Raw genomic sequence first — 15,981 nt, 5'->3', positions numbered from 1 at the left:
CCATTCTTCCATCTTTTGAAAAAGTCATCACATTGCTTTACTGTTTAACAGCATTTACACAATTATAATTGAATATTGCTTTTGTACACTGATTTATATTATACTAGGAGGCTTTAGCCCCTGTTCGCTTCCCTCACAATCCCCTTTAGCCAAGCGCTACTCACCGTTGTGAAGATTACGTATTTTTGTTTTATCAATCTATCCCATATCAAGCCTGCTTAATTTCACTCAGGGTCTCAGGCAACTGCACTGGGCATATTGCAACACTCATCACTAAATGGTTTGCCAGTCTATCACAGACAGTACCCAAGCATTCACCCATATTCACTAAAAGAGGTCCATTTGAAGTCAGCAATCAGCCTGACAAACACATCATTGGGATGTGAAAAGTAAATCCATTAACCCTGAGAAAAATCCATACAGACATTTGAGATCATGTAAAGTCTAGAAGGATACAGATAGACCAGATTTGAACCTTTGGAGTTTAGAGAATATATCACCAAGCTGCCCGTCATCAGATTTTTAATTGTTATAACCTAGTAAGATACAGTATTTAAATTACAGCTTTTGATACATGATTATTTTATTCAGTATGTGCATCAGTTGCCAGCATTGCCTCTTGACCTGCAACAATTGCTGCCAGAACAGACTACTATACCCTGTAACCATAAACTGGAATAGCAGGTTCAGAAAACAAATGGATAATAAACATTTTAGAATATGCAGAAGTTTATCTATCAGATATAATATGAAGTGTAAAATACAGCAGTTTATTTTGAAAGCGGTTATTAGATTGTTTATGTTGGCTTCCTTTAGGTAATGTTATTCATATACACAATCTACAAAAAAATTCATAGATTCGTTTCACCTTAAATTGCTTCGCACCTTTCCATCAGCGTCTTTTGTCCTGTAAATGTGTTGACAAGCAGCCTGCTATCACATCCCCCCACCGCCGCACAGCATGGAGAGTCACTCATGTACTGAAGAGGCTATAGCTGCAGGTGGAAGCTGCCGTCGCTGTACTTTGTATATAAGAGCCAGATTGAATGTTATTTACTTATTTACCTTTATTTATTTACTTACTTCCTACAGTGTAAAGCTAACCTTTACAAGTAGTATGTTTTTATTTTAAAATAGTAAGAATAATTATTACTAAAGCATGAAAAACGTTTCTGTTTTAACAATGTGTTTACATAGATTGTTGTAGACACGGACAATACATGAAATGCATGTGTTCCAAATAACGACATAGTATTTATAAAAGGTGTCATTTTACTTGACTTCGCACTGTATACAACTCTAAGCAACTGACACGCAAGTAAACAGACTTGAGCTGAGAAAACTGTGTGGCAGTGGGGGAATGTGATAGCAGGCTGCTTGCTGCTTATCGACACATTTACAGGACAAAAGGCGCTGACGGAGAGGTGCTAAGGGATTTAAGATGGGACGGATCTAAAAGTTTTTTCATAGGCTTTTGTAATTCTAGTGTTAATTGCCTAAATACATGTGAAATAAATTACAAACTTTTAATAATAAAAAATTCATAAAATATATTGTAAATACAACATGTACATTAATTTAAATATCTCTTTAATCCAAGGTGACCTAAAAGTCACAAGTGAATAATGCTGTGAGAGAGACAGTACTGTATTTCTGTGTCTTTATGCTAAGAATGGAAAATGCCGCTCTCAGACACATTAACATTCTATTTTGCTATTGTAATGTGGTCTGAAGACACTTATCCAATTAAAGCTGTGTTTAGCATACAAATTAGCCAATTAGACAGGCACTTAATTCAGCTGGGACTTAATAGGCACGAGCACAGTTTTACTGTAGGAAAGATAACTGATTCTTACACCTGATAGGACTTTATTGCAGTTCTCATTTATAGACCTGTATTATAGACAATAACACAAATTACATGATTTACTTATCTTCCCTTTTTTTTTTTTTTGGTTTTCTGCCTTAGTGAACTGTCTCTTGAGACATGTGCTTGTTAATTGTATTTAGGGTTAAATGTATATGATTCTGAACCTAAACTAAAATACACTTATTAAGAGTCAAGAGACACAGTAAAAATGTGTTAAGATAGACCTATAAGTGTTTCTCGGAATGTCTGCTGTTCAACTTCACACTACCAGGTGGCTCATGGTTTTCAAGGATCAACTATACAGACATTCAGTGCTCTGTATCCATTCATTAGCTAAACTGGATCACGTCACGGTGAAAACAAGCCATTTTCCTGGTATCAGATTCCATCTTTTCCTGGGTAATTCCAATGGCCTTCTGTATAAATACTAGTATAATCCCTCTACCGTGTTTTCCCACAGTACACTTTCAGTGGCATGTGCTGGGGAGTGGGGAATGTAATTAATATTACAGAGATGCCCAAACCCCAGTAGCTCTTCATTAAGAGCTCCTCACTGAGTTACCTAAACTTCATTCCACTATGCACAGTATGTCACTGCATGTTAAGATGAGGACATGGATTGGCCTTATGGGAGTGAGTGTATGTGTGTACATGTGACTGCCTGGCAGGGTTTGTTCCTTCCTTGCATCAAATGCTACAAGGAAGAACTGGAGGATTAAGTAACTTTGTAGTGAAGAAAATTGGGCTCAGATATGGTCGTTTTTTCCTGAAGCATTTATTTCTTTTTGTCACTTTTCCATATTATAGTACATCACAATCAATTGATATGCAACACAGCGGTGCGATGGCTAGCAGTTTATTACCAAAACTACAAAATCCTGAGCACTTTCTCCCTGTTGTCTGTTTTTGTTTCTCTGAGTATTACATTTTTTACCACATGCACATTAAATTAATTATAAAACCTAAACTTGATTTTGGATAGACTCTGGGAAGGTTCAAAAATAGATGAACATATAGACATTTAAGCAGACAAACCAGTAATAACCACAAAAATAATCTCCTGGTCAGGTTTTGACTCTATGGTAATTAAAGCTACTTGTAATACCAACACTGTAAAAACAGTCCCCTTCAGTCCTGGGCTAGTAAAGACTGGGCCAAGTATAGAATGAACGGCCAGTGCAAAATATATATAAGCAGATTTTGTTATAACGGGCAAAATTAATTTGATCACATATCTATAATGTATGATTATTAATCGGTGCTAACACATGCGATTAATGCATTATAAATTCCTACAATTACATTCTTTAATGCAACACCTAAATTCATGAATTAAATTTGGTTAATCTGACCACACTTCACACGTTGTTAATGAAGCACTGGCAAACAAATCTATATCTATCAATATTAGTAGCGCTGTACCACTACCGCATAAGTATATTGCTCAATATTTGTCTTATGTGTGCTGTTTGCTACTGGCTGGGTTTCCACACATTTAATGTTTGGGAGCTTTCTTCATTTCAGGACTGAGATTGGAAAGGTGGTGAGTGACAGCATCACCCATCGAATGGGGGATTTCCAGGCTATGATCAGGAACTGTTCTGATTAGTAGACAATTGGAGGTCAGAATGTTAAATATAAATTAATGAAAAAAACAATCGTGAAACTTCAGATTTAATTGCTGACACAGCAATTTTCTTTGCCGAAAAATCAAAAGGGATTAATAAAAAAGACCCTCAAATCATTCATCTATCCATTTTCTGCTGCCCTTCTTGGTCTGGGTTGCATGGGGAGCAGTCTAAGCAAAGATACCCAGATATAACTTTACCTCTCACCTCCTCCATCTCCACTGGAGGAGAGGGGTTTGCGGAGGTGTTCTCAGCCTGGCTAAGAGATCTCAGGTCTTCCCCGAGGTCTCCTCCCAGTTGGACATGCCCAAATCAGATGCCCAAACCACCTCAAGTGGCTCCTCTCAATTTTGAGGAGCAGCCTCTCTACTTTGAGCTCCTCCTGAATGTGTGTGTTCCTCAACCTATGTCTATGGCAGAGTCAGACACCCTGCAAAGAAAGCTAATTTCAGCTGCTTGCATCTGCAGTCTAGGTCTTTCAGTCACTACCGAAAGCTCGTAACCATAAGCGAGGACAGAGATATAGTTCGCCTGGTAAATCGAGAGCTTTGACTTTCAGCTTAGTTCTCTCATCACCAAGAATGAGCAGTACAACATCCAAATGACTGTCACCCCACTCAATCTCCCTTTCCGTTATTCCATAATTAATGAAAAAGACCCCAAAATACGTAAACTCCTTTGCTTAAGTCAGGACTTCATCCACAATTTGGGGGGGATATGGCTAAGCAAGTGGTTATTAAAACTATTTTGTATTAGAAGGTAATCATTGAGTTGAATATATATAATCATATATATTCAACTATATATATAATCATTGAATATATGTAAAATTTTAATTAATACGCAGTTAGTTTCGATTAAAAATCTTAATCAAACATCAGTCTCTCTCAATCTCTAATATATATATATACTAGAGGGGCATTCGGCGCCCAACCCCCAGGAGGCCGCCCCACTTGTGGCCAAAATCATGAAATTCTATAAATATGTAAATGAATAATTAGTTATTATTTAATGGAGTAAAAATCATGAAAATGAGAATAAAATATTTACTCTCTTTTCGATTGGGATATTCCTGTTAAACTGAGGTCCACTATGCTCGATAATTATTTATAAGAGACTATGTGCCTGTGTGTGTGTGTGTGACTCGTGCGCGCCTGTTTGTGTGTTGTGTGTGTGTGTGGTGTGTCTTGCGTGCGTGCGTGACTCGCGCACGCCTGTGTGTGTGTGCGTGACTCGTGTGTGTGTGTGTGTGTGTCTGTCTATCTGTCTGTCTGCCTCTCTCTCTCTCTCTCTGCACACACCGGGAATGCACAGGAAGAGATGAACACGTGCTGGGTGGCCCCGCGCATGCGCACTTCTCCAGAAGACACACACTCACGGACACCGCGTGCCTGTGTGTGTGTGTGTGTGTGTGTGTGTGACGCGCGCGCCTGTGTGTGTGCATGACTCGCGCGCCGGTGTGTGTGTGCATCTGTCTCTCTCTCTGCACAGGTAATGCACAGGAAAAGACTGAACACGTGCTGTGTGGCCCCGCGCATGCGCACTTCACCAGAAGATACACACACACAAACACTGGACGCACACAAGGGTTTTATTAAAGAGGATGATTATTAGTGCTGTTTCATGAGAAGTCAACTTTGATTACTTTACTGGTCCCCAACTATATTTTCTCTTTCTTAGCAGTAGCTTTCTAGTTATCCTTGGATTTTCCCAAGTCCTAAAGACAAACAAATTAGGTTAATCACGATTTGCAAAAATTGTACAAAAAATATATATATATATTTTTTTTAACTGTTGTCTCATCCAGGGAAAGTTTTTTTTTTGCATTGCCTTGTTACCATGTAACAGAGAATTGTGTTTAGCAAATGGATGGATATTAAGGTTTAATTTTGTGTTAATTAACTTTCTTTGACAGAATAAAACTAAAGAAGTACAGTAATCCCTCCTCGATCACGGTGGTTGTGTTCCAGAACCCCCCGCGATAGGTGAAAATCCGCAAAGTAGAAACCATATGTTTGTATGGTTATTTTTAGATATTTTAAGCCCTTATAAACTCTCCCACACTGTTATTACATTATTAGAGCCCTCTAGACATGAAATAACACCCTTTAGTCAAAAGTTTAAACTGTGCTCAATAACAAGACACAGATGACAGTTCTTTCTCACAATTAAAAGAATGCAAACATATCTTCCTCTTCAAGGTGTGTATCAGGAGCGGAGAATATCAGAGAGAGAGAGAGAGAGAGAGCGTGACAGAAAAGCAAACAATCAAAAAATCAATACGTGCTGTTGGGCTTTTAAGTATAAAGCAGCCGCAACAGAAGGGAGCAATGTGAAGGTAGTCTTTCAGCATTTTTAGAGTAGCGTCCGTATCTTCTAGGCAAACAGCCTCTGTGCAAACAGCACCTCTGCTCACACCCTCTCCGTCAGGCGCAGAGAATGTCAGAGAGCGTGAGAAAGACAGAGAAAAGCAAACAATCAAGCACCGCTCAGGAAGCACATCATATATCATTGAGGAGTTTTATTTAATACGTAATACATGATCTGATTGGATAGCTTCTAAGCCATCCGCCAATAGCGTCCCTTGTATGAAATCAACTGGGCAAACAAACTGAGGAAGCATGTACCATAAATTAAAAGACCCCATTGTCCGCAGAAATCCGTGAACCAGCGAAAAATGTGTGATATATATTTGGATATGCTTACATTTAAAATCTGCGATAGAGTGAAGCCGGGAAAGTTGAAGCGCAATATAGCGAGGGATCACTGTACAGCTCTAGAACTCTGGGCCATCATACATTTTTTGTTCAGATAATTCAGTGTACAGTAATCCCTCCTCGATCGCGGAGGTTGCATTCCAGACCCCCAAAGCGATAGGTGAAAATCTGCGAAGTAGAAACCATATGTTTGTATGGTTATTTTTATATATTTTATGCCCTGATAAACTCTGCCACACTGTTTATAAATATTCCCAGCAGAGTTATACAGCATAATCCCTTTGTATTCTCTTAGATATTAGGTAAGAGTCATTGAAATTATTTATATAAACACGCTGTTTATATACAGTAAAACCTAAATATTATTTTAAAGATATCGAGTGTCTCCAATGTCACATATGTTACAGCCATTACAATAGACAGGCCACCAGCAATAAATACGTACAATGCAAGAAAAATAGTATACAGTAAATGTGTGTACAGTGACACTAAACGTACGTACATGTACTAAGTACTGTAAGTAGAAAATTAATTATGGTTACTCACCAACAATGGCACGATGAGTTGTCCGATAACAATGAGTTTAATTTTACTGCACAACAAAGGAGAGCGTTACAGCTCTTCCAAAGGAGCCACTTCAGGCAATTGTGTAGCACTGCCGTTGTTCTTCTTCTGGCAGTCTTCAATCCAAATCCTAAAGCAGATTCCATCCAGACTACTGCCTTATTACATCCACTTACAACTCGTTTTGCACCCTGGTTAAAAGGACACTGCAGCCGTAGATCTTATATTCCTTTCCTACTTTTTAAATAAAAGAATCGCAGCCTTCAACAAATCCAAAATGTTTACCTTTTCGCAATCGTTAACATCTTCCGTTTGCGCTGGGCACGGCCCCTCAAGCAGTAGCAGATCGTTTTGGAGCCATAATGAAGGGCTTGACTATGCACAAAGATAAACACAAAAGAGCACAACTCTTTACACAGCGAAACACGTTGATGCTGAATGAGCGAGACGAGACTTCCTGGTTAACACTGCATTCAGCACGCAGGAACTTAACTGCGTGCTCTGATTGGTTAGCTTCTCAGTCAGGAGAATTAACTGCGTGCTCTGATTGGTTAGCTTCTCAGTCATCCGCCAATAGCATCCCTTGTATGAAATCAACTGGGCAAACCAACTGAGGAAGCATGTGCAGGAAGTAAAAGACACATTGTCCGCAGAACCCACGTTATATATTTAGTTATGCTTTCATATAAAATCCGCGATAGAGAGAAACCGCGAAAGTCAAAGCTCGATATAGCGAGGGATTACTGTACTTCATATCTGAATGATGTTTAGGCTAAGTAAACTGGTAAGTGTAAATTGACCTTTTCAGGATCTTGAGTATGCCATGTGATGAGCTGATCTAATGTGCAAGTTTGAGTGAGGGTCTGGGCCAATGAATGAATGAATAAATTACTTATTATTTACCCAATTAATTATATATCAAACAGTGACATCATTTAAATTGTTTCCAATGTGTCACTCTTCATAGACATGTAACCCTTTTTTAGTAATGGCTCATGGCAATACTAAAGAAACCAACTGTGCTTATGTGTTATTCATTGGCGGTGATTATTATGTAACTGCTGTCAGTCGGAATGCAGGCAGGAGTTGTCTTCAAGTCTTTTAGTATGTGTGCATCATGCCAACTACAGCATTACATGCTCCCAAGGGAGAAGGTGTGCATGAAGAATGGTTAGGCTTAATGGTCCCACAAAAACACCCTTAATGCTTTACAGTTTACTATATCCATAAGCACTTAGTTCCAGGTGGATTGCCTGCCAGGACCACAGAGGTGAGTAGTCAAAACTGAAACGGAGCTGCTTTAAAGTCTCCAGCAAGTTTCTGACACAACATAAAAGGGATATGATACGGCCCCGTACTCATCTTCCATGAACAAAAGGAAGCCCTTGTCATGAGAGAAAAGATGTAAGGCAGATTTTTCAAAAGGCTTTAAGTGCTATAAATTACAGAAAGACCACAGCCAGCTCTTCACAAGATTTTCAGCATAAAACAGAAACTGTTTTATACCTTTAGCATCTGCTTGCAATCATCAATAGTGCAGGACCAAAACTTTCTATGGCAACAAAAAATAATCTGCACACATTTTTCCCTCCATGCTGCAACTATTTGGGAAGCATTCTACAGCATAATACCAGCCGCCTAATACCTACCGTATGTGCCAAGGTTTAAAATGAAATCATAGCAGAGATCATTTATACATCCTAAAATAATAAATGGCTCTGAAATGTGAGGGTATAGTTTTACTGCATAACCCATTGCCAATTTTACCATGTTTCAAACAGATGCCTCCATAAAATATCAACCAAAGTAGGCAGGAATTGGAGACAAGATTACGAATATGAAATATGAAAAATGATCAGAAGAACAAATGAACCCTTTATGGCAATTTCAGCCTGTACAATCCTTTGTGCAGAAAAAAACAGCCCCACTTAAAAAATTGCAAACATAATAAAATGTGTCTATCAAATATAATTTTACTTAAAAATAAAGAATTTGTTTTTAAACTTAATCAAATGTGCAAATGTGCTCTTACATGGTATTTTTTTATAGAAATAGGGAGCGTTCTTGCTTTGGTGGCTGTGTGGGGGAGCATTTAGAAAATGAGCAAGGGGATAGTATAAACACATTACTTGGAATCAAGTGTTTTTGTTCAGAAGTGCAACTAAAGGCATCACACTGCAGCAGAGAAAAACAATAAAACCACAGCGAAATGAAAAGCGCCAAGAGAGCATGTGAACATGCATAAGGGTTAAGTGCCTCTGTAGTCGATGCTTTTGATATTTATCAGATTATCAGTCCCACAGGAACAAACCAGAAGATATACCCCCTACTGCCTCATTATCAGAGATTTAGTTAGTGATGTCAACTGATAACATTAACATAAAGAACCATGTTACCAATGGTGTGCTCACAACAAAACAACCTTTTAAAGGGTTCAATGCATAAATTAACACTAAAAATCTGTATGCTACAATTCAAAAGTAGTTAAGGTAAAGGCTGGGTTAGGGTTAGTCCATAAAGTTATAACGCATCCAAGCATTTCCATCCATCCATTAACCAACCCGCTATATCCTAACTAGAGGGTCACCAGGTTCTGCTGGTGCCAATCCCAGCTAACACAGGGCGCAAGGCAGGAAACAAACCCCAGGCAGGGCGTCCAAGCATTTCCACAATCCAAATAATTTAATTGCAGGATTTCAGGGTGTTAGAGCTTTTACCAACAACACTCTACGGATGGCAGTATCCAACCATGGATAGGTCATCAGTTCATCACAAAAGAGGTGTTAGAGCTTTTACCAGCAACACTCTACAGATGGCAGTATCCAACCATGGATAGGTCATCAGTTCATCACAAAATGAACTCACCCATCCTCTAAAACTCACTCAGATGATTCCTAACCAAGTCTTTGTAACGCAGGAGCAACTGGGTGAAGATGGAGTACACTGAGCAAAACCAAACAGACTTGGGTAGTACTTGCTGAGCTTGGAATCAACCTAGGTCTATGCAGCTTGTGACAGATGGCCAGGGCCATTACTTGGCTGGGACGCCAGCCGGGTTGAAGGACAGAGGGCGAGACCATATTGGAGTCACTATCTTCCCCCAAGACACTAAAGGACAGCCTCCCTGGGTTGCTACAGCACCACGGATCCCCGCAGGGCATGTCAGGAGTTGTAGTCTGCAGCAGTTGGGGTCCGTGCCAGGGGGTGCTGCAGCTGTAAGACGATCAAGAAACACCTGGAGCACTATTAAAGGAGCTGCCTCACCGCAAGTCAGAAAGCCAGAGTCGGGAAGTGGAGGACAAAGTTTTGCAGGAGGAAGAGTGTAGGCAACAGAGAGAAAGAAAGAAAAGTACTGTGTTATATATATTTGGTGCTTTCTGTATTGTGCTGTGAAGTGGGGAACAACAGAAAACGCTCCCTCACTTAAATAAAGGTGTGTTATCTGGAAAGCCTTGTTTCCCAGCCAGTCTGTGTCGGGGTTTAGGGAGTGATATGCCTTCTGGTGGTCCACAAGCTATAAGGCAGCAACAACAACCAGTGTGCCAGCATGGCGACCCAAACTTACAGTACAATAACACTGCTGTCCTTTATACTACTCTGTGTTTACAATAATTGTTATCATTTAATAAACTGCACATAATGAGTATCCTTAGCCAACTAGCAAGTTTACTAGGTAGCCAGAACTTTGGGGATTTAAGTCCAAAAAGTTGCCCCAAATGTCTAAACCCCACTGCCTCTTATTAGCCCGCAGTTGAGAAATCTGTTGTAATGGCTCAGGAATTGGACTTAAAACCCCAAGACTGCCAGTTCATTTTTAGCCTGTATCTTACTATGGGGCCCTGAGCAAGTGACCTAATCTGCATGTGCGTGAAAGAAAACTCTCTAAATAGTTGTAACTCATCCTGAACTTGTAAGTCACCTTCAATAAAATCAGCAGTCAGATATTGAAAAAAGTATTGTATGAGGTGATAAGAACTGAAAACAATCACCCAACAGATACGCTGCATTTGAGGCTACTGGGAAATTCATGATTTTGTAGAAAATATATAATATGCGGTCCCAAACTGAGTACAACATTCGTATCAATGCCAGAAGTGTAAATACAAACTTCAAACATCTGTAGACCTGGATTTGCTGTTACCTTTGAGAAAGATATTGCCACATTAAGTTTGGCTGTGATGCCTGTAATTAAGGCTTTGAAATCCTCCTCTGAATTCCATCAAGATTGAATGAGACAAAATGTTAAGTTAAAAGGTAAAAATACCAAAAGAAATGTATTTCATTCAGTTAGTCTATCAATCCAATCATACCCTTTTCGGTGATAAAGTCAGACTGTTAGTTATCAACTGACTATATGCTATCTACTTTTTTGTGCTTCACAAAAAAAAAGTTTTAATACACTATATATTTCATGTAAAAATCAGAATGTTAAAAGCGGCAGCAATTTATAAAACTACATCTGTTTTGTTGTTCTGGGTGGAACTAATGAGCTCAAATCACATGAATGCTTTCAAGTCATCACTGCAAGTTGCCAGGTCATTTCTACAATATCTCAGACATGATGTGAATACAGCATATGGCCCACAACTAGCCCAAACAAGAAAGAGTACTTAGAAGATAAAAGATCCATGGCTGAAAACCGCTTCATACTATAGAGTTGCATTTCCGAACCCCATCTTTAGCCTTTGTGGATGCATTTCTAGCCAAAGATTTACTTACTTATCAAAGTTGACTTGCATCAAACCAGTTTTCTCTTGACTACGTGTCATCAGAGGCATTTCCAGTCTCTTCAGGTTGTTTTTATCTAAGGTCTGATTCCACTCGGTGAAGATCTTGCGAACCATATCATCAAGAATCTGCACCAGCTGTTGATAGGATGCTCGTACTTCCTCACCCGTTCCAATATTTGGAATGAAGTGTGCTTTAGCAAGAACCTGGAAAATAACATAAACATATCATATCTTGAACAATTTCTGTCAGTTAAAAAGAGTCCTGACACAAAATTAAGAAAGAAGAACATGCATTTTTAACAGGAGGCCTAAGATACATGTTTTCATTGGAAGATTATAGTGCTTTGCATTTCTCTGTGGCATTTAAGAACTTTAGTTAGAGATGGATTTTGGCCCACAAAAAGTGACATCATCAAACCAAAGAGGAGAAGTGTGAACTCTGCATAAAGAATCCATTTGTATTATGGCACGCAAGAGATGAGGAATGAAATCACTGCAGAGGAAATCTAGGAAGCATCATTCTTGCTTGGTTAAAGATTAGTGGGTGAATGGACCTCCACAGGACAAACAGTCATGATTAATCAAACCATGTTACTCACATTAATTAATCCCTACTTGTATCCGTGTGTGATCAAAAACTAGAAAAAATAACATGACTGATGATCTCTCTTTTTTACCTTGGGGTTCTTGGCATGTTTATATTTTTCATAAACATCACAAAGAATATAATATTTCTAAACAGAACCTTGTGTTTTTAGATGTCTTCTTCTTTTGGCTGTTCCCATTAGGGGTTGCCACAGCGGATCATCATTGTGTTTTTAGATGTGTTCTACATACAGTATTTCTGTGTCAATGCTAATCCATTGAGAGGGTCAGAGTGGTCATACAAATTATGTGGTAGAGTATGTGGCGTACAGTTTAATGAGACCAAACAAAGTTCATTTTTAATTCAAGTATAAATGCAGAATAAATGTATTATACTTCATGCAGTAAGTGGCTAATTTACAATATATTCTTTACTGAACTGTTTGCATTTCTACTGTTATGTAACAGTCAGTACAAGAAAACAATCTGAATTCACATCATATGGGACTGATGCATTATGTGCCACCAGAGGAACTTGTAGGTACCACAACATAAAATGGAACTGCATCTGAAAACTTTATTGTCTTACTTGGTAAACCATGGAAAGCTTTGTGGTAAAGGACATCACAATTAGAACAAACGTAAACCTACATTAAGGTGATCAGTGCAAATTGAGGAGTAATTTAGGTCAGTGGTTTCTTCTGGTACCTATCACTGCTGCAATGGATTCACAATAAAAATGTATTGTTTCAGGAGTGTCACTTGGGATTAAAGAATTCCAAGTTAGTGTCAAGATTTTCTTTTTTTGAACTCCAGATTGATAACTGCAATTTTGATGTTGTGTTTTGGGTTAAATGAACTTTACGGTTTTCTTCTGCTGGCCATTCGACCCTACCTTGTTTTGAAATGTCGATATTGCCCAATTTTTCTATACTTCACTTTCTGGCTGCTTCTATTTGTAGGACCTTCTGGTATTTTTATTCTTTACTCTACATTATAAAACAGCCTGCTTACTTTACAGTCAACTGATACAGAGTCACACACATTTTTTAGATTTGCAACTTCACGATTCTTAAAACAATTTTATTTCCCAATAATGTCCTTCAGGCTGAATCACCTACACAGTCAATGAACACCATGACAAAAGACAGTTTATTCAAAGTCAATATGGTCTCATACTCTATCTCTGCTAGCCATCAATAGACACAAAGGCTCTGCCGGGATTTCCATATGTGACCCTGAGCATGCTGGAACATTGAATGCTTTATTCATTCTGCAAGTACACCTGCATAGGAGCAACTGCTTTCAATAGGCTTGAGGCTGCTCACTCACCTAAGTGCTTCCATCTTTTTGACCAATGCCAGTAATGGAATGCACTGTTTTATTTTCTAGTGTAATGTCTTTAATCTCCAGATTAAAAAAAAAAAAACTGATAGCCCTTGAGCTTGTTATTTGTTACAAATGCCTCTACATAAAATGAAGATTGATTGATTCTGTTTAAGACTGACTTTATATAATTAGAAAGTGCTGACTTTATATAATTAGAAAGCGAAACAAAGTTTTCTGCCATATGGAAACATTTCTTAAAGTCCTACTTTGTTACAGTAATTTCTGCTTTTCATTAACACTTTCTGGAACAGCAAGATGAAAATCTTTAATGTTTTCTAAGGTTACAGTTCATTTCAAACCTCAAAAAACACATCCTCCCTTGTGTTTAGAACTGTTCTGGCACTTTTAATGCTGTTTGTGTTAATAATGGCTTCATGACACTTGCCCTCGCCTTCCTATTAATATAAATAATTGCACACTTTAAAAGATCAATCACAATTTCTAAAAGTTTGTTTTTATTTGTCCTTATTGGCCACATTCCTTTGCTTTGCAATGCTTGAACATATTTCATACACGGCAGGTTATAGAAATGCATAGAACTCAATTTGTGACCTCACCCAATGAGACCCAATTTACCACATCCTACATTCCTCTTCCCTGTGGATACAATCAGGCATTTTGGAAAGGAGAAAGCAAAATAAACATTTCACGTCAAAATGAGATATATTAGAAAGACAAATAAAGTAATATAATGAAGCAGGTAAGCCCACGACTTCAGTGAGCTATAAGCAATGGCGAGGCATTATTTTTTTCACATGTACAGATTATTTTACGCTTTAATTTTGAATGCTAACATGAAAAGGCAACAAAAGACAACCAAATTATATAAAAAATAGGTATGGCCTTAATGGTCTCCTGGAAATTAAAAAAGAACACGGGTGCTTGTCTTTAATTTTCACATTCCTTCTATTCTTAAAGGCATGTGCTGTTTAACAGTCTTAATAGTTTCCCTAACTGACATTTGACACCTTTGAATCGAACGACTAACTTACTGAATTAATATTACAGATCTGCTTACAAAAAGGTTTCAGTAATCACCTAGAACTATCCGTTAAAAGACTCATTCATTTCTGAAAAAGAAACTTCTCAATATAGTCTTCTCAGAACAAATCAATAAAAGTTGAATTCACTCAGTTAAATTACCAATCAAGTATTTAAGAAGACAAATGAAAATTAAGGTGTGGACCACCAGGGGGCACACCAGCTGCCTCGACCCCGACACAAACAGATGTGGGACACAAGTACAAGCACACGCTTTTATTTTTCTTTCTCTCTCTCGTGGGAAACATCTTCCCCCATTTCCCATTCGAACAGCACACTCACAAGCACAGAGCACACTTCTCTTCTTTCTCTCTTTTCTTCTCTCTTTACCTCCACTCCTGGCAAGCATCGTTTTCTCTCACCCGACTCTATCTCTCAGAGTTGTGGCTGCTGGCTCCTTTTATAAGGCACCCAGAAGTGCTCTAGGTGCTCATTGATCTAGTTCAATTAAGGGCTTGGCAGCAGCTGCAGCAACCCAACAGGGCTGTATCAAACTCCAGCTCCCATGGAGCCGTGTGGTAGTCCGAGGCACCACTGCAACCCAGGGGGGCTGCCACTTAGCGCTCCGGGGGAGGTAATGCTCTGGATATGCTCTCTCCCCCAGTCCTTTTAGCATATTGGCAAGGCCAGGCGAGGGCCCCGGCTGTACACCATAAAGGGTAAGTTTATTCAAGCATATCTATACTAATAAAAGGCAAAGCCCTCACTGACTGACTGACTGACTCACTGACTCATCACTAATTCTCCAACTTCCCGTATAGGTAGAAGGCTGAAATTTGGCAGGCTCATTCCTTACAGCTTCCTTACAAAAGTTGGGCAGGTTTCATTTCGAAATTCTACGCATAATGGTCATAACTAGAAGCTATTTTTCTCCATTTACTGTAATGGAGTTGAGCTCGAAAGCCTTGGGGGCGGAGTTTCGTGTGACATCATCACGCCTCTCAAGTAATCATGCATTACGTAGAAAACCAGGATGAGCTACAAAAAGCGCTGAAGAAAACATGCATTATATAATTAAGAAGGCAGCGAAACAATTAGAAGCGGCGAGTGACATATAAAACCATATTCAGCGGCTCACGTGAACTGACGCAGTGCGCAGACAAAAAGCAACAGTTCCAAAGAGTGCTGAACAAAAACTGAATTACACTGCTACGCTCAAATAGACAAACCACACACCGTGGCACAATAGTAGAGGCTTTGCCTCTAGCGCCGAGGTTCGATTCCCAAGAGGGGATGCACTAAGTATGTACGCGCGCTTCTCGATTCATTTTAGCCTTGCATCCCCTTGGTTTGAGACGTATGAAAAAATATGTGGTTAACGCAGAAAGACAGATCGCCAATTGAAGCTTTATGAATAATGGATACTTTATACGCGATCAATGATTGTTTTGGTAAAGCCATACTCAGTGTATTCATTAGATAAACTGTAAAAAAGTAAGAGCGAGGGGAGGGTAACT

At 38.9% G+C, this 15,981-nt stretch overlaps 1 protein-coding gene across 1 annotated transcript in view; it reads right to left on the bottom strand.

Moving 5' to 3' along the window:
- dnah2 (dynein, axonemal, heavy chain 2) overlaps window positions 1–15,981 on the bottom strand; it is a 521,611-nt gene that overhangs the window by 397,461 nt on the left and 108,169 nt on the right. The window contains exon 15 of the mRNA XM_039749646.1: window positions 11,499–11,713. Coding sequence (XP_039605580.1) covers window positions 11,499–11,713 — 215 coding nt within the window. The remainder of the gene's footprint in view (window positions 1–11,498; window positions 11,714–15,981) is intronic.

The sequence above is a fragment of the Polypterus senegalus genome, chromosome 3 (genome assembly GCF_016835505.1).
Source record: "Polypterus senegalus isolate Bchr_013 chromosome 3, ASM1683550v1, whole genome shotgun sequence".
NCBI classification, from domain to species: domain Eukaryota; kingdom Metazoa; phylum Chordata; class Cladistia; order Polypteriformes; family Polypteridae; genus Polypterus; species Polypterus senegalus.
The sequence above is the reverse complement of the archived record's forward strand: the minus strand, read 5'-3'. Positions and strand labels throughout refer to the sequence as shown.